Source organism: Salvia hispanica, chromosome 1 (genome assembly GCF_023119035.1).
Source record: "Salvia hispanica cultivar TCC Black 2014 chromosome 1, UniMelb_Shisp_WGS_1.0, whole genome shotgun sequence".
NCBI lineage: Eukaryota > Viridiplantae > Streptophyta > Magnoliopsida > Lamiales > Lamiaceae > Salvia > Salvia hispanica.
In genome coordinates this window covers 32,338,318-32,356,159 of record NC_062965.1, presented here as the reverse complement: position 1 = coordinate 32,356,159, position 17,842 = coordinate 32,338,318, and the positions used below count along the sequence as shown (strand labels likewise).

Below are 17,842 nucleotides of genomic sequence, written 5' to 3'. Positions count from 1 at the left end.
GATACAAAGTTGTTCTTGGATTGTAATGGATCCCAATGAGGCTGCCGATTTGTTATATTCAAATACTGCATTTAACATTTTTTGTTAGTGAAATTTGTCATCCAAATAGTTGACACATAAATTTAGATTACTCACACATGGGGATGTTGTCAGAAACAGGCGCGGAGGTGACAATTCTTCCCTTTCTCTTTTCTTGTAGTTCAGGTGCGTTGCCCATACATCAATTACACCTATACTAATTTCTGAATGGGTTTCAGAGATGAAAACACTCTTTCGCTTGCCCAAACAAAGCCATTAGTGTAGACACATGAATCACTGAAATGAAAGCGTGCTGACAACATTTAAATATCATTCATATATTATGTCAACTGCATGGAAATATAAAAGTATTGTATAGATTATTCAAAGAATTAAATTATGCATACTCATTTGTTTCTTCAGTTTCTACTATGTAGTAGTACATATCTCTTTCATCTGGGTTCAGGGTTGTTTTCATATGCATGGCTCGTATTTCAAATGGTGAGCGTAGCACCGGGCTAGGACGCATTTAAGCACGAGTTCGTCTCTCTCTAGCTTCAGCCAGTGGAATCTCAGAGATCGGAACAGGGTTCAGGTTCTGTTGTCAGTGAATTTAATGTTACTTGCAATTACAAATCATGTCAACTTTATTACACTAACCGTGTCAATAACTAATATGATTATGTCAACTACGATACATATCATGTCAACTGCACATACAAGTTATGTGAACTAATCTACATGCTTTGACAACTACACATACAAGCCATTTTAACAACTATGACAAGCAATGTTGACAATAATTCATTCATTTTTTTAAAAATAATAAGGTTAATTTTACTTTTCTTACCTGGTAAACAGTCATTCTTCTGTCTGTGTTTTCAGGAGTTTTTTCTTTTTCCTCATGCATCTTCTCTTTCCCTTTATGTTCTTGTTTTTGTAAGTTCCATTCAAGAGGTGTGTCATCCAGTGTTTTGATAAGGCTAATTTCATGCATTGGTTATAGTGATAAATTTTGTGATTTCCTGGGTCTAACAAAGTTTTATAAGCCAGGTGTGTAGAGAAATCGCCAACCTCAGGAAGAAGGCGAAGATTGCCTAGAAGAAGAAGCTGGCGGGAAAAGTGAGCGGAAGAAGGAAAAGTTACTAGACTAAGGAGCATCCAATTGGAGGGCAAAATGAGAATCACAAGAACAGTCTAGAAGCTCTACCTACTATAAATAAGAGCACGCGATCAACATGAAGATATTTCTTTTTCCACACCGACTCTTAGCTTAGTTTTCCACTTTTTTCTACACACACTTGAGGGGAATAATTCTGGGGAGTTCACATTTCGGATCTAGTTGTGGTGTAACACCTTCTCTACGGAGGCGAAGATACAATCCTTTACTGCTTTTCTGTTTACATTCCGCATTTCCCCGAGTCTTCGCTGTTCGAAGCTCGGTTGTGTTTTGTTATTCTCTCGTTGGATACTTCGTATTTTGCTATGGAGATTTCTATTTTGGTTTCAGTTATGATATTGTCCTTTTATTTGTTTGCTTTGGTGGGTATTGTTGGTTGATTTGAGTTTGGAGTTTGAATTGCTTGGAGGTTGTAGTTGATCGGTTGAATCTAATTGAATCCGTGAAGATCGGAGATGGAAATGGTGTTTGATTGTTGTGGATGGCTTGGATCCGGAGTGGATGAAGCATCCGACGTATAGATCTGTCGCATTTGCATGGTTATGATGTTTTGAATTCTATTTACTTGCTTGCCTCGTCTAGTAGTCATGGATCTGTGTTAGTTTTAGTCGTTCTTTGTGTCCATCGGTTTAATTTCGTCTGCCCTGTTTCGATCTTGTTTGCTCTGTTTTTTCATCGGTTGTTTCGTGATAAAAGTTAGAGAAGATGATGTTGCTGTTAGTTAGTCCTTTAGTTAGTTAATTCGCAGCTTTTTCCGTCGTACTATACCGTTTTAGGAAATGGTCCCCACGTTTCGCTTTTCGTCTGTCTAGGCTAGCTCAGGAAGTCGTTTACCCAGTCAAGTAGTCATTTCAATTACTTTCAGTCATCATGCATGTCCCTGCCTAGATCTAGCTGTTAGAATAGAATATTATATTTACTCAGTCTAGGAATTAAAACTTAACCCCGAAAATTGCGTGGCAGGAGCCAAAAATAGCTTCCAGGTCTTTGAGCATGTTTACTTACACATCTCTCTCTGTGGATTCGATCCCTGCTTCCCTGTACTAATCTTTTTAGCTATAGCGGGTTGAGGGTTTTGAAGGGCGAAGGAAGTGATTGTGTGCCCAACGACAGGTTACCCAAGGATTCTCTGAGTTCCTAGACCCGGTGTCTAGTGGATTCTCTGGATCGGGAGAATTAATGTCAAACGCGCCTCGCTGACTTTTCGACACTCTTCTAATGACGCCGTTTCCGGGGATGGATGGCGTAGTTTGTTTACGTGTTTAAGGATTTGGAATATATAATTTTTAATTTTTGTTATTTGTTTTTCCTGACAGTTTATGAGCAAGGGCTCACGATTTGGAAACTGGAGTAACCCATCTGGGTCGAGGGACGCTCAAGTCAGGTGGCAGGTCAAGGAATCAACATCCACAGTCACCACCAGATCAGGGTTTACGACAGTAGATCCATTTCCGTTCGAATCAGAAAGTGAGAAAGAGTGGAATTCGTCGGGAGGAGAGGACCCGAAGTCGTCTACAGAAACTGAACACTCCGAAGCAGAGGAGGAGACAAACGTAGATATGGCACACCTGGTAGACCTCGATCCGGAGATCGGTTCACTCACCGCGCATCTGGATGGTGAACCCGCCCATGCCATAGTCTCGAACCAGCGCTAGAGGTCTATTGATATTAAGACAAATGTGTACTGGGTGTTTTACCTACATTCTCTAGATGAAGGAATGAATGTCCTTACGAATTCCTGAACGAGTTTAGTAAGTTGTGCAGCATCCAAAAGCGGCCCAACGATGCCACTGAGGAGGACTACTGATAAGGCTAATTTCATGCATCGGTTTTATGATGAAAAATCACCATTTACTGGGTCTAACACATTGTTTAAGCCAGGTGTGAAGGAAATTCGCTAGGTCTAGGAAGAATTGAAGGAAGTGGACTAGCGAAGGAAGAAGGCGAAAAATGAGCAGAATCGAGGAAGAATATGGCTAGACGAGGGGAGTCCGAAGCTGAGGGCAAAGAAGACAATTCACACAAAAAGCCTCTGTTGGACCCACTTTTACGCCTATATAAGGAGGAGCATGCAACACACATGATATAGATGATAGCTCTCAGCTCACACACACACACACACACTTGGTAAATGGGAATTCTGCGGTAGAATAGAGGTCTAATCTTCGGGAAATTTGTGCAACACCGTCCTCAAGGAGGGCGAAGATACAATCATTTACTTTCCAGCGTTTACGTTTTGATTTCTGTCGAACTTCACCATTTCGAAGTCGATTTGTTCGTTTTGCTACTTGCTGTTTATCTATGAATTTTATTTCATGTTATGATGGTGTTGATTCTGTGTTGATTTATGTTGATTCTATGTTTTGAGGAGTTTTGTTCCGGAGGTTGATTGTTATTCTCTTTGTTGGATGTTTTGCGTACTTGATCTAGGGAATATGAGTTGATCTGTGGTTTTGTTGTTGATCTGTGGAGAATTTGGTGAATCTGTAGTTATGGAGATGATTTCGACCGGAGTTTGTCGCGAATGCTTGGATCCGGAGTGGATTTAGCATCCGAAGTGTGGATCTGAACAGGGGAATTGAATTGTACATGGATTTTGAACTTCTGCTTTCGTTTTTGTTTTACTTCATTTAGGAGATAGAGATCTGAGTTTTTGTTGGGTTTCACGGCGTTTTCCGACGTCCGATCTGTTGGTCGCCGTTGAGTAGCTAGCATTATTCTGTTTTCATCATGTTTCAGTTAAATTTCGATGATGCTTTGCATTTTGTAGGTAGTTAGGCTTAGAATTGGTTATTTTGCAGCTTTTTGGTCGTACACTTCTATTTTTGGAAAAATGGTCCCCACTGCATGCATCGAGTCTGTCTAGCTAGATTAGGTAGTAGTATTACTAGATCTAGAGATAGTTCAATTTCTTTTCCTCTGTCTAGTATAAGTTCCTCGACCCAAATTTGCGTGGCAGCAGCCAAACCACCCAAAAGCCCTTTAAATGCATGATTTCGCATCTGTCCTCGTGGGGTCGATCCTTACTTCCTTATACTAATTCAAGTATACGCGGGTTGAGGGTTTTGAAGTGATATACTGTGTGTCCAACGACCGAGATCTTTCAGCGTTCCGCGAGTTCCTAGACCTTGTGATCTAGTGGATTCTCTGGACCCAGGAAGCTTGATAATCCATATTGTGCACGCAGCTAAAAATATCGAGAGTTTCAACTACCGCCTGCGTGCAATCCCATTTGCCCTTAAAGGGGAGGCCAATACTTGGCTGCTAAGACTTCCACCTAACTCGATCAACACATGGAAGGATTTTAAACTGGAATTCTTGGAGTATTTCTTCCCATCCAACAAAACAAATGTCTTAAAGAAGGAGATTCAGGAATGTAAGCAGGACTACGATGAGTCCTTGAGCCAATACTGTTCTCGGTTCAAGGGACTACTCCTGAGTCTGAGACCTAATCACAGGATGATGGAGGCTGAGACCTTTTACTTGTTCTATGAAGGAGCTAATCCTGAGTCTAATGACTTAATGAATTCCTCGAGCGTGGGGAATTTACCAAGAACAAGGCAAGTGAAGCACGTGAGATCTTGGGAAGGCTGATTGATGCAAAAAAGGCATACGACCACCTGCGTATCATGGGGAGATGATCAGCTAATGCAATTAAGGAACAAGAAGGAGAAGGAGTCGGGGACAGGATAGATCGGTTGGAGAAGGCACTTCTGAGTGCAATTGAGAAAGAGAATTCCCCTACCTCGCAAGAGAAAGATAAACCGCCAGGTCCAGAGGAAAATCAACTCCAACTCTATTATGGTCCACCGCCCGATGGAGAATTCCAAGCCCAGGTGAATGCAGTGGGGAATTGAAATCAAAATAATCAGAATACAAGCTGGAATCAGTGGAAGATTAGGGAGGCACCATGGAGAGACAACCCCTGTTTCAGGTGGGCAGATGGAAACCAACAGCTCCAGCTGCAGTACCCAGGTCCAACAGAAGCTCAGTAGAATTGGCCTAACCGCAGTTAGGACGGACCACAGCATAATTCGAACTGGTCGGGAAAAAATCAGGAAGGGCCAAACAACTGGGGTTATCGCAATCAAGGGGATCAGCCCAATTGGAACAACATGAACCAGAGTAATCAAGAGAGTTCTTATGTGCCACCACACCAGAGGAACACCACTAGAAACAATCAGAATTTCCAGCATACACACCAGGGAAATCAAGGGTCAGGGAGCCAGTTCGGCAATTATCAAGGAGCTCAAGGGAACTATCGCCCGAATCAGGGGAGTGGACTGAGCCACAATCAGGGGTCAATTTCAAATCAATCGAACTATAAGCCTCCGAGGAATATGGATGATATGGTACACGACCTAGTCAGCTCTCAACAACACATGCAGAACAATATGCAGACAAACAATGATGTGGTACACAAAATTCAAGATGCACAACAAGAGCAAAAGTCTGTTATGGATATGTTAGCCAAGCAAATGTCGCAATTGGCCACTTCGTTGAATGAGATGAGGGGACACGAGGAAAGGATACCAGCTTCGGTGAAACCACCTGACCGGACAAATATCAGTCAGATCACTCTAAGGTCAGAACGAGGCTATGAGGATCCATTAATGATAGAAGATGAGAGTACACCTCCTATGACAAGCCAGGGAGACGGGAAACTGACTACCGATCAAGGGGATGCTGAGATAAGGAACACTAGGGTAGAAGATGGCCTTCAAAAGGGTGATATGGAGAAACCACTACCTCGTATGGCTGATCCATTTTTCTTAGATCCAGAGCCTGGAGTGGAGATTGAGGAAGGAAGGAAAGAAGTCGAAGAATTGTCCGTCCAGGTCCAGCGGGAACGTTGAAGCGCATGAAGCCATTTCCTCATCGAGGGGAAGCTAAGAAGAAGAAGGATGACACCGAGGACTTCATGGAAATCTTCGGCAAACTGGAAATCAACCTACCCTTCCTACAAGCTTTGAAGCTGCCTACATTTAGTAAATTTATTAAGGAATTCATAGCGGGAAAAACCAAGCCCGATGGGAAGATAGTAATTGGAGAAAATGTGTCAGCAGTAATACAGAAGATGAGGATGCCTTCCAAATTCACAGGCCCAGGTATGTTCACTTTACCCATCTCTTTAGGTGACATAAAAATTGAGCATACCATGTGTGATCTAGGAGCATCAATAAATGTGTTACTGCTTTCAAAATATAAGAAACTGTTAGGAGTAAGCTTGATTGACACAAAAGTGGTAGTTCAGTTGGCTGATAGAACATGCATTTCACCCGAGGGTGTGCTGGAGAATGTGATAGTAAAAGTGCATGATTTCCTGTACGCAACTGATTTCCATGTAATAAAAATGAGTGATAACGAATCTGCTGAGTCTAGTGGAGTGCTTTTAGGAACCGCTAAGACTATTATTGATGTGTTTGACGATACTATATGCCTAGACTAACATGGGGAGAAATACACCGTTAGCATTGATGAAGTCATGAGAAACCATTGGATGTGGAAAATTTTCATGTTGTTGATGTTATTAACTTCCGGGTCCAGGAGTACCTTGAGACCGAATTAATGCAGGAACAGTTCAACAATTCGGAGCTGAGTCAGTCTGTTGACAAGGAGGTGGCAGGGTGGTGCAAAACCCTATTAACTCGGAACCTGACAGACGAACAGATCAATGAGGCGATTATGGCATTCTTCCACCAAACATTGTCATTCGAGTCGACAGGATCTGTTCAAGTGAGGAGCCCAGAGGAAGGAACTGGTTCGGGTGAGATGACAACCGGGGGTCTGGAGAAAACTCCCCTGCCCCAGGAAGCCATCACATCGAAGAAGGAGTTGAAGAAATTGCCCGAAACCCTAAAGTATGCCTACCTTGGGGAGGATGAAACATTCCCAGTAATAATCAACAGCCACTTGATAGCGGAGCAGGAGAATGATCTACTGGAAGTAATCCGGAGAAACAAGAAAGCCATAGGATGGACTCTCTCTGATCTGGTGGGAATCAACCCCGACCTTTGTATGCATCACATCCAACTGGAAGAAGGGGCAAAGGCTCGCAGAGATCCGCAGCGTAAGCTAAACCCAAAAATGAGGGAAGAGGTTCTGAAAGAAGTATTGAAGTTGCTGTCCTTGGGTATTATTTACTCTATTCCAGATAGTGAATGGGTCAGCCCAGTTCACATGGTGCCAAAGAAGTTAGGAATACAAGTGTTAGAGAACGACGAGAATGAGTTGGTACCTACTAGACCGGTGACTGGATGGAGGATGTGCATTGATTACCGGAAGCTTAATGAAGCCACCAAGGACCATTTTCCTTTACCCTTCATTGATCAGATGTTGGAGAGATAGGCTGGGAAGCAATACTTTTGCTTCCTAGACGGGTACAGTGGATATTTCCAGATATATGTGGATCTTGAAGACCGGAAAAAGACAACCTTTACCTGTCCGTTTGGCACTTATGCGTGTAGAAGAATGCCGTTTGGTTTATGCAATGCACCGGGCACATTCCAGCGTTGTATGATGAGCATATTCTCATATTTGTTGGAAGTGTGTATTGAAATCTTTATGGATGATTTCACGGTGTATGGATATTCCTTTGGTACGTGCTTGGCCAATTTAGTTCTGGTACTGAGAAGATGCCAGGAGAAGAATCTAGTCCTAAATTTCGAGAAATGCCATTTCATGGTACCAGAAGGAATAGTCCTAGGTCATGTGGTTTCTAAAAGAGGGATTCAAGTGGATAAGGCCAAGGTGGATGTAATCTCTAAACTGCCCTACCCACGAATCAGAAGGAGGTCAGGGGGTTCCTGGGTCATGCAGGATTTTATAGAAGATTCATCAAGGACTTCGCAAAGATTGCCCAGCCATTTACGCATCTCTTGCACAATGACGTGGAGTTTGATTTTGATGAAGGTTGCAAGAAGGCTTTCCAATTGTTGAAGGATAGACTTGTCTCTGCCCCAATAATCAGAGCACCATATTGGAACTACCCTTTTGAGGTGATGTGCGACGCAGGTGATTTTGCGGTAGGAGCGGTCCTAGGCCAGAAGATCGATGGAAAAAGCTATGTCATTTTCTATGCCTCGAAGACCCTCAACCAGGCTCAAAAGAACTATGATACTACAAAAAAGGAGATGTTGGTAGTGGTGTACTCATTTGAGAAATTTCGACCGTACTTACTAGGGTCGAGAGTGATAGTCTACACGGATCACACAACCATCAAGTATCTCCTGGCCAAGAGAGAGTCTAAACCAAGATTGATTAGGTGGGTGCTATTATTGCAAGAATTTGACTGGGAAGTAAAGGATAAAAATGGGACGGAGAACAAAGTTGCAGATCATTTAAGCCGAATATTCCAAGGGGATACAAACGAAGCTATAACTGATGCCTTCCCCGAGGAACATCTTTATTATATATGGAAGTCTGCTAGACCTATCAACTAGGAAGCAGTATTGGCGATAACAGGTCCAGGAGCATCGGACAAAGGAAAGAATCCGTTGAGTACAGAGCCATGGTTCGCTGACCTGGCTAATTACTTAGTCATAGGAGAAATGCCAGGTTCCCAAGAAATTTCCCGGGCCCAGAGAATGAAGTGGAATAGTGAAGCCAAATATTACTTTGGGGATGATCCCTACCTCTGGAAGATGTGCTCAGACCAAGTGATTAGACGATGCATACCGGAATGGGAACAAAGGGATGTGCTCAACCATTGTCATGCCCTGGCGTGTGGAGGTCATTTCAGACCTAGGAAAACTGCCAGAAAAGTTTTGGATAGTGGATTCTATTGGCCAACCTTGAATAAGGATGCTTTCGAATTTTGTCAAGTCTGTGAAAGATGCCAACTGACCGGAGGGATTTCTAGGAGAGATGAGATGCCGCAGAACCCGATAATAGTTTGTGAAATTTTCGATGTTTGGGGCGTGGAATTTATGGGCCCCTTCCCATCTTCTTATGGGAACACTTACATCTTGGTTGCAGTGGATTATGTATTCAAATGGATAGAAGCAAAGGCTACACCCACCTGTGAGTCAAAGGAAGTAGCTAAATTTCTGAAGACCAATATTTTCAATATGTATGGGGTACCCAGAGCTATTATCTCAGACCAGGGAACGCATTTCTGCAACCGCACTATAGAGGCTTTGATGAGGAAATATGGTGTACATCATCGGCTGTCTACACCATATCACCCCCAGTCGAATGGTCAAGTTGAAGTCTCGAATAGGGAAATCAAAAGCATTTTGGAAAAAACGGTGAACACCACGAGGAAAGATTGGAGCAAGCGCCTCGACGATGCACTCTGGGTGTACAGGACTGCTTACAAAACACCAATCGGGATGTCACCTTAGAGGTTGGTGTTCGGAAAAATGTGTCATTTGCCCGTGGAAGTGGAACATAAACCTTACTGGGCCATTAAAGAGATGAATATGAAGGCGTTGGCCTGTGAAGAAGAATGGAATGTGCAACTACAAGAATTGGAGGAGCTAAGGCTGGAGGCATTTGACTCAGCCATGTGGTATAAAGAAGGAACTAAGCTCTGGCATGATAAGAACCTTCGGGTCAAGGAACTACGAGTAGGGCAGAAAGTACTTCTTTTTCAATCTCGGCTGAAGCTAATGCCTGGGAAGTTGAAATCCAAGTGGATAGGACCATACACGATTGTTGGCCTTCAAGCAAATGGAGCAGTGGAGATTCAAGGGAGCGCCTCTAATTCTGTTCCTTTCCTAGTCAATGGACACATGGTGAAGGTATACAGAGATAATGCAGATCTGCATGTGGTAGAAGAGATGCCACTACATGCATCTGCTATTATTTCTTAATTGGTCAGGCAAGTATATTCTCAATGAATTCCTAGGTCAGGTAAAATGAGGAATGAAAGTTTATTTGTACACTGACCTAGGAAATCTTGAGGATACTCATTTGCTATGTAAATAGTTTAGTTGCTTTCTAAATATAAGAAAATCCAAACAAATTAAAAAATTTTAATCTTCCAAAAACATTTTTCGAAGCACCAAACTCTATAGGGAAATTATTTTGTCACTCATGATCTCTAATCCGAGAATTTGGTGTTACATTTTTGGAATTTGGTGTCGCTCTACTTCACATGGTGCATGTCCAAACGCATCAAAGTCCACCTTGGGTATTGGTTAGCCCAAGCCTGCCATCAGATGATAACCAACCCCTCCCGCCACATGTACACCTGCCATCTCCTGGGCGCTTATATGGAACGTAACTTCAGAATGAAGATTGGGAAGGCGGAGTCCAGTGTGACGATGTGCGAGCCCCCGGAGCTATTTAGCATGGAGTATTTTTTCAACAAGGGGCTCTTACACATGGAAGGGCAAGAGCTGTGCTTCTACAATATAGGGGCAAATGTGGACAAGGTGAAGCGTGAACCAGAGCTGGTGGAGGATGTGGTGACTGTGGACGTGGCAGAGCTAAGGAAAGAGATGGCCGTGATGAGAGAGGAGATCGGGGGAGTCAAGAAGGAGCTGCAGGAAATTAAGGGAAGTCTGTATGCCCTAGCCGAGCGGTCATCTGCCCAGAATGATAGGATGACCGATGCGGTCAAGATTATGAAGAGAATGGCAGAATGGTTGGCATAGGTGTTTCCCCAGACCCAGCAGAAGCTGACCTCTGGACCTAGCAAAATGGTCCGGCAGCCCGGTCCAGGAAGCTCCTCCCAGCAACAACTTCCATCCCCTCCAAGCTATTGGTAGCCCTACTTGTGTCTCCAGCCCTTGCGTCTGTCTCTGTGTGAAAACCCCTGACAAAAACCCCCATGATTACTGAAGAGGAAGCACCGGCGTCGCCGGCAAAGAAGAAGTTAAAAGTGAAGCGCCCCATCGTACCACCCAGGTCTGGCTCCCAAGGGAGCCAGACCCAGAATTGAAATTCCCCCCATTGACCAAGTAAATTTTACTTTCAGTCGTTTCGTTTTTTTTTATGTTTATGTTTTCATTGTGCTGAGCATGTGTAATTGTTTTTCTGTGTGTTCTCCCACTTAGCCCAATCTTTGGTCTAAGTGTGAGAAGTTTTTGTGTAAATAAAGCATGCTGTCTTGTCTATTGCAATGTGTTTTCTTCCCCCACTTAGCCCAATTCTTGGTCTAAGTGTGAGAAGTTCATGTGTTTATTCAGCATGTTGTTTTGTATTTGTGTCTTTGTCTTCTCCCACTTAGCCCGTTGCACGGTCTAAGTGTGAGAAGTTTTTGTTATTTGTTTTGATTCTGTGCCCCAACTCCCTTATTTCCTCCCTTCACTAGGACAGCTTAGAGACAAGCTGGAGTGAAGTGGGAGGGGGTAGGAGAGTTAGTGCAATGTGAGCTCAGCATGTGTAAAAATCCCTAGGTCTAAGAGTTTTTTTTTAGGTTATGTGTTTGAAGCATGAATTAGCAAAGATAATAAGACAAGATTCCCTTAGGGAGAGTAATTGAAAATAGGATACATTACAACTTTGAGGCCTCTTTCCTTGATAAGCTAAAATCGGTTTGGAAGAAGTGAGGAAGATAGAAGACGCCTTAGCAGACCTAGTTGTGAAACCCCATAAATATCAGTGAGGTATAAGCCTTAACATTGAGTGCTAACAATCTAAAAAGGGGAACTGCCACCTGATGCTTAGTGAGAGGAATATAGAAGGGAGAATAATAAAAAACTTAGAGCGTTTGATCCTAACATTCCTGGTGAGGAATGAGTGATCGAGCGAATCCAACAACTGGTGAAGCTAAAGGATATCTAGACAAACTGACAAACCGACTAGGTGGAAGAAGGGAATGGGAGGATTTGGAGAGTGTAGACTATTGGATTGACCTTAAACTTGTGGGGATAGATGCTTAAAAATCTGAACTAATTCATGCCTATGTGTTTCATTTTCTTAACTATTTGTTTCTTTTGTGTGTCAATAGGATGTCTAGGACTAGGAGTTATTAGTGTGTCGGTCAGGGAATAACCATACATTGACATTCACCTTATTTATCTTTTTCTTGTCTTTATACTTGAGGACAAGTATGGTTTAAGTGTGAGTAGTTTGATAAGGCTAATTTCATGCATTGGTTATATGGATAAATTTTGTGATTTCCTGGGTCTATCAAAGTTTTATAAGCTAGGTGTGTAGAGAAATCGCCAGCCTCAGGAAGAAGACGAAGATTGCCTGGAAGAAGAAGCTGGCGGGAAAAGTGGGCGGAAGGAGGAAGAGTTACTAGACTAAGGAGCATCCAATTGGAGGGCAAAATGGGAATCAGAAGAACAGTCTAGAAGCTCTACCTACTATAAATAAGAGCACGCGATCAACATGAAGATATCTCTTTTTCTACATCGGCTCTTATCTTAGTTTTCAACTTTTCTCTACACACACTTGAGGGGAATCATTCTGGGGAGTTCACGTTTCGGATCTAGTTGTGGTGTAACACCGTCTCTACGGAGGCAAAGATACAATCCTTTACTGCTTTTCTATTTACATTCCGCATTTCCCCGAGTCTTCGTTGTTCGAAGCTTGGTTGTGTTTTGTTATTCTCTCGTTGGATACTTCGTATTTTGCTATGGAGATTTCTATTTTGGTTTCAGTTATGATATTGTCCTTTTATTTGTTTGCTTTGGTGGGTATTGTTAGTTGATTTGAGTTTGGAGTTTGAATTTCTTGGAGGTTGTAGTTGATCGGTTGAATCTAGTCGAATCTGTGAAGATCGAAGATGGAAATGGTGTTTAATTGTTGTGGATGGCTTGGATCCGGAGTGGATGAAGCATCCGACGTATAGATCTGTCGCATTTTCATGGTTATGATGTTTTGAATTCTATTTACTTGCTTGCCTCGTCTAGTAGTCATGGATCTGTGTTAGTTTTAGTCGTTCTTCGTGTCCATCGGTTTAATTTCACCTGCCCTGTTTCGATTTTGTTTCCTCTGTTTTTTCATCGGTTGTTTCGTGATAAAAGTTAGAGAAGATGATGTCGCTGTTAGTTAGTCCTTTAGTTAGTTAATTCGCAGCTTTTTCCGTCGTACTATGTCGTTTTAGGAAATGATCCCCACGTTTCACTTTTCGTCTGTCTAGGCTATCTCAGGAAGTCGTTTACCCAGTCAAGTAGTCATTTCAATTACTTTTAGTCATCATGCATGTCCCTGCCTAGATCTAGCTGTTAGAATAGAATATTATATTTACTCAGTCTAGGAATTAAAGCTCAACCCCGAAAATTGCTTGACAGCAGCCAAAAATAGCTTCCAGGTCTTTGAGCATGTTTATGTACACATTTGTCTCTGTGGATTCGATCCCTGCTTCCCTGTACTAATCTTTTTAGCTATAGCGGGTTGAGGGTGTTGAAGGGCGAAGGAAGTGATTGTGTGCCCAACAACAGGTTACCCAAGTATTCTCTGAGTTCCTAGACCTGGTGTCTAGTGGATTCTTTGGATCGGGAGATTTAATTTCAAACACACCTCACTGACTTTTCGACAGTCTTCATGTTTCAATACCCTCTCTCATCATATACTCAACAATTGAGAATGTAGCTGCATCCTCCCTGTCTTCCTGAAACTCCATGCTATACCATGTCAATTATATATTTATCTATGTCAACTACAATATCCACAGTGTCAATAACTAATATAAAATTATATAGAAAGCTTCAAGAGTTTAATATAATCATTATAAACTGTACGTGTTCATTTATGATATCAACAATAGCGTTTGTTGCCTTGATTGCTTCTTCATTGTTGCTTATTTCAAAGTCACTACATGCTTTTGATAATATGTGCAAGGTATTTTGTGTTCTTAACTCTGTATCAGCTTCAACTTCTGCTTGAATTTCCAATTCACTTCTCCTATTCTCAAATCCTATAATTGATGCTTGAATATTGACATGTCCAGGAGATTCATTTGTTGGTGATGTCCTATCAGCTTCAAATTCTGCTTGAATTTTCAACTCACTTCTCCTGTTCTCAAATCCTATAAGTGATGTTTGATTATTGACGTGTTCAGGAGATTCAGTTGTTGGTGATGCCTGATACTCTGATATTTTTAAAACTGCGTGCACAATAAGATATATCATGCTTCCCGGGTCCAGAGAATCCACTAGATCACAAGGTCTAGGAACTCACGGAACGCTGAAAGATCTCGTTGAAATTCAAATTTTCTCCATCCCCTCCCCTTAAAATTCCTTCTCTAGACTTCCTTCTCCTAGCTAATTTCCCTGACCATGACTTTACACTTATTTATATAAAAAAAAAATGAAAACGCCAGACTCCTAGGTCGAGGATAAAATTCAAGACAAACGATTTTCCTACGGAGTCTGGTGCTTCGAAATTTTTTTTTGAAAGATTTAGATTTTTTCTTTTTTTTTGGATTTTTACTTATTTTCACAACGCAATTAAACTATTTACATACTCCTTTTTAGTATTCTCAAGATTCCCTGGTTCAGTGTGTATATTAAAAAAATGTAAACCAATTTACCTGACCCAGGAATTCATCGAGAACACTTCCTTGTTTGACTAGGTGATAATAGGGAGTGCGCGTAGTGACACTTCCTCCACTACACACAACTCAGAATTATCCCTATAGACCTTTACCCTATGGCCATTAACAAGGAAAGGGATAGAGTTAGAGGCACTTCCCTGGATCTCTACAGCTCCATTCGCGCGGAGGCCGACAATGGTATATGGACCGATCCACTTAGACTTCAACTTTCCTGGCATAAGCTTGAGCCGGGATTGGAAAAGGAGCACCTTCTGTCCCACATGGAGTTCCTTGACTCGGAGATTCTTGTCATGCCATAACTTTTTCCTTTCCTTATACCACATAGCAGACTCATAAGACTCCAGCCTTAGTTCCTTCAGCTCTTGTAACTGTAACTTCCTTTCCTCTTCACAAGCCGAAGGTTTCATACTCATCTCCTTGACTGCCCAGTATGCCTTGTGCTCTATACCCACGGGCAGGTGGCACATTTTGCCAAACACCAGCCTATAAGGCGACATTCCGATAGGAGTCTTGAAAGCAGTTCTGTAGGCCCATAATGCATCACCGAGCCTCTTACTCCAGTCTTTCCTCGAGGGATTGACTGTCTTCTCCAGTAGTGCCTTGATCTCGTCGATTAGAAATTTCTGCTTGGCCGTTAGACTGAGGGTGGTAGGGGGTAGATACCCTATGGTGCACAACATATTTCCTCATCAGAGCCTCGATGGTGCGATTATAAAAATGTGTTCCCTGGTCCGAGACGATGGCTCGAGGAACTCTGTATCTGTTGAAGATATTGGCCTTCAGAAACTTTGCTACCTCTTTTGATTCACATGTCGTGGTGGCCTTGGCTTCTATCCATTTAGACACATAGTCTATTGCGACCAATATATATGTGTTCCCATAGGATGATGGAAATGGTCCATTGAAGTCCATCCCCCACACGTCGAAAATTTCGCAGACAATCACCGGGACTTGGGGCATCTCGTCCCTCCTTGAAATTCCCCCTGTCTGTTGGCACCTCTCGCAACACTGACAAAACTCGAAGGCATCTTTATTAAGCATCGGCCATTAGAACCCACTATCCAATACTTTCCTCGCTGTTTTCCTTGGTCCAAAGTGACCTCCACACGCCAAGGTGTGGCAATGATTCAACACATCTCTTTGTTCCCATTCGGGAATGCAGCGTCTGATCACTTGATCTGAGCACATCTTCCATAAGTAAGGATCATCCCAAAAGTAATATTTGGCTTCACTTTTAATTTTCATCTTCTGGGCCCAAGAAATTTCTTCTGAACTTGGCACCTCTCCCGTGACCAAGTAGTTTGCCAAATCAGCGAACTATGGTTCTGCGTTTAGTGTTCGCTTCCCCTTGTCGAATTCTCCTAGACCGGTTAATGCCAAAACTGCCTCCCAACTGATCGGTCTAGGGAATTCCCCTAGATAATACAAATGCTCTTTAGGAAAAGCATCGGGTATGGCCTCTTTCGTTTCCCCTTGAAAAATTCTGCTCAAGTGATCGGCTACTCTATTCTCTGTTCCTTTTTTGTCTCTCACTTCCCAATCAAACTCTTGCAAAAGCAACACCCAACGGATTAACCTTGGCTTAGACTCCTTCTTTGCTAGTAAGTACTTTATCGCTGCGTGATCTGTGAAAACAATAACCTTCGACCCAAGCAGATAGTGTCGGAACTTCTCGAATGAGTACACGACAACCAACATTTCCTTCTCCGTGGTATCATAATTCTTCTGAGCTTGATTTAGAGTCTTGGATGCATAGAAGATCACATAACTTTTCCAAACTATCTTTTGACCTAGGACAACTCCTACAGCAAAATCACTAGCGTCACACATTATCTCAAAAGGGTGATTCCAGTCTGGCGCCCTGATTATTGGTGCTGACAAGAGTTTGTCCTTGAGTAATTGAAAAGCCTGCTTGCATCCCTCATAAAAAACGAATTCCATATCATTGTGCAACAGATGGGTGAGCGGTTGCGCGATTCTTGCGAAATCCCTAATAAACCTCCTATAAAATCCTGCGTGACCTAGGAAGCCTCTATCTTCTTTTTGATTTGTGGGGTAAGGTAACTTTGATATCACATCTACCATGGCCTTGTCTACTTGTATCCCTCTTTCAGAGACCACGTGACCCAGGACAATACCTTCAGACACCATGAAGTGGCATTTCTCGAAATTCAGGACTAGGTGCTTCTCCTGGCATCTTTTCAATACTAGGTCAAGGCTGGTCAAACAAGTGTCGTATGAATTCCCATATACGGTAAAGTCATCCATGAATATCTCAATGCATACTTCAAGCAAATCCGAAAAGATACTCATCATACACCGCTGGAACGTTCCTGGTGCTTTACACAGCCCAAACGGCATTCTTCGGTATGCATACGTACCGAAAGGGCACGTGAATGTGGTCTTCCCCTGATCCTCTGGGTCTACGTAGATCTAAAATTTACCGCTGTATCCATCAAGGAAACAAAAATACTGTTTGCCAGTTAACCTTTCTAACATCTGGTCAATGAAGGGTAAAGGAAAATGATCCTTCTTCGTGGCTTCATTCAGCTTCCTATAGTCAATGCACATCCTCCACCCAGTCACCAGCCTAGTGGACACCAATTCGTTCTTTTCATTCTTGACAACCTGTATCCGGAATGGAGTAGATGATCCCTAGAGAGAGCAATTTCAACACCTCCTTCGAACTTCCTCCCGCATGTTCGGATTCAGCTTCCGTTGTGCGTCTCGGTGAGCCTTCACACCTTCCTCTAACCGGATGTGGTGCATGCAGAGATCAGGGCTGATTCCTACTAAATCGGAGAGGGTCCATCCAATTGTCTTCTTGTTCCGCTTGATTACTTCTAATAGTTCCTTCTCCTGCTCCTTGGTCAAGTTACTGTTGACTATCACTAGGAATGTCTCCTTCTCTTCCAAGTAAGCATACTTGAGACCTAGTGTCTTCAGTTCCTTCTTGGTGTCATTCGTCTCCTGGGGCAAGGGATTTTTTTCTGCAAGGTCAGGTAATGTCTCATTCCCAGACCCAGGAGAATTTTCCAAACTGGCCACATGGGCTGATCCCCTTGATCTAGCTGACTTGGGATTTTTGCAAAACACCATGATGGCTTCAGCTAGTTCCACATCTGTCAATTCCATTGTGTTCATTGCTGCACACCACCCTACAACTTCTCGGTCGATTAAATGGCTCA

General features: G+C 42.7%; 2 protein-coding genes across 2 annotated transcripts; one reads left to right on the top strand and one right to left on the bottom strand.

The window, feature by feature from the left end:
* Positions 1-9,561: 9,561 nt before the first annotated feature.
* LOC125194468 lies at positions 9,562-10,014 on the top strand. Its single transcript, XM_048092706.1, has one exon. It carries the CDS (start codon positions 9,562-9,564, stop codon positions 10,012-10,014), a length of 453 nt encoding a protein of 150 aa, XP_047948663.1.
* Positions 10,015-14,668: 4,654 nt separating this feature from the next.
* On the bottom strand, positions 14,669-15,151 carry LOC125194463. Its single transcript, XM_048092693.1, has one exon. It carries the CDS (start codon positions 15,149-15,151, stop codon positions 14,669-14,671), a length of 483 nt encoding a protein of 160 aa, XP_047948650.1.
* Between the last annotated feature and the right edge of the window lie 2,691 nt (positions 15,152-17,842).

What these genes read in the sequence shown, in the direction of transcription:
- LOC125194468 (XM_048092706.1), top strand. Translation starts at nt 9,562, where the DNA reads ATGTGTCATTTGCCCGTGGAAGTGGAACATAAACCTTACTGGGCCATT.
- LOC125194463 (XM_048092693.1), bottom strand. Translation starts at nt 15,151, where the DNA reads ATGTCGCCTTATAGGCTGGTGTTTGGCAAAATGTGCCACCTGCCCGTG.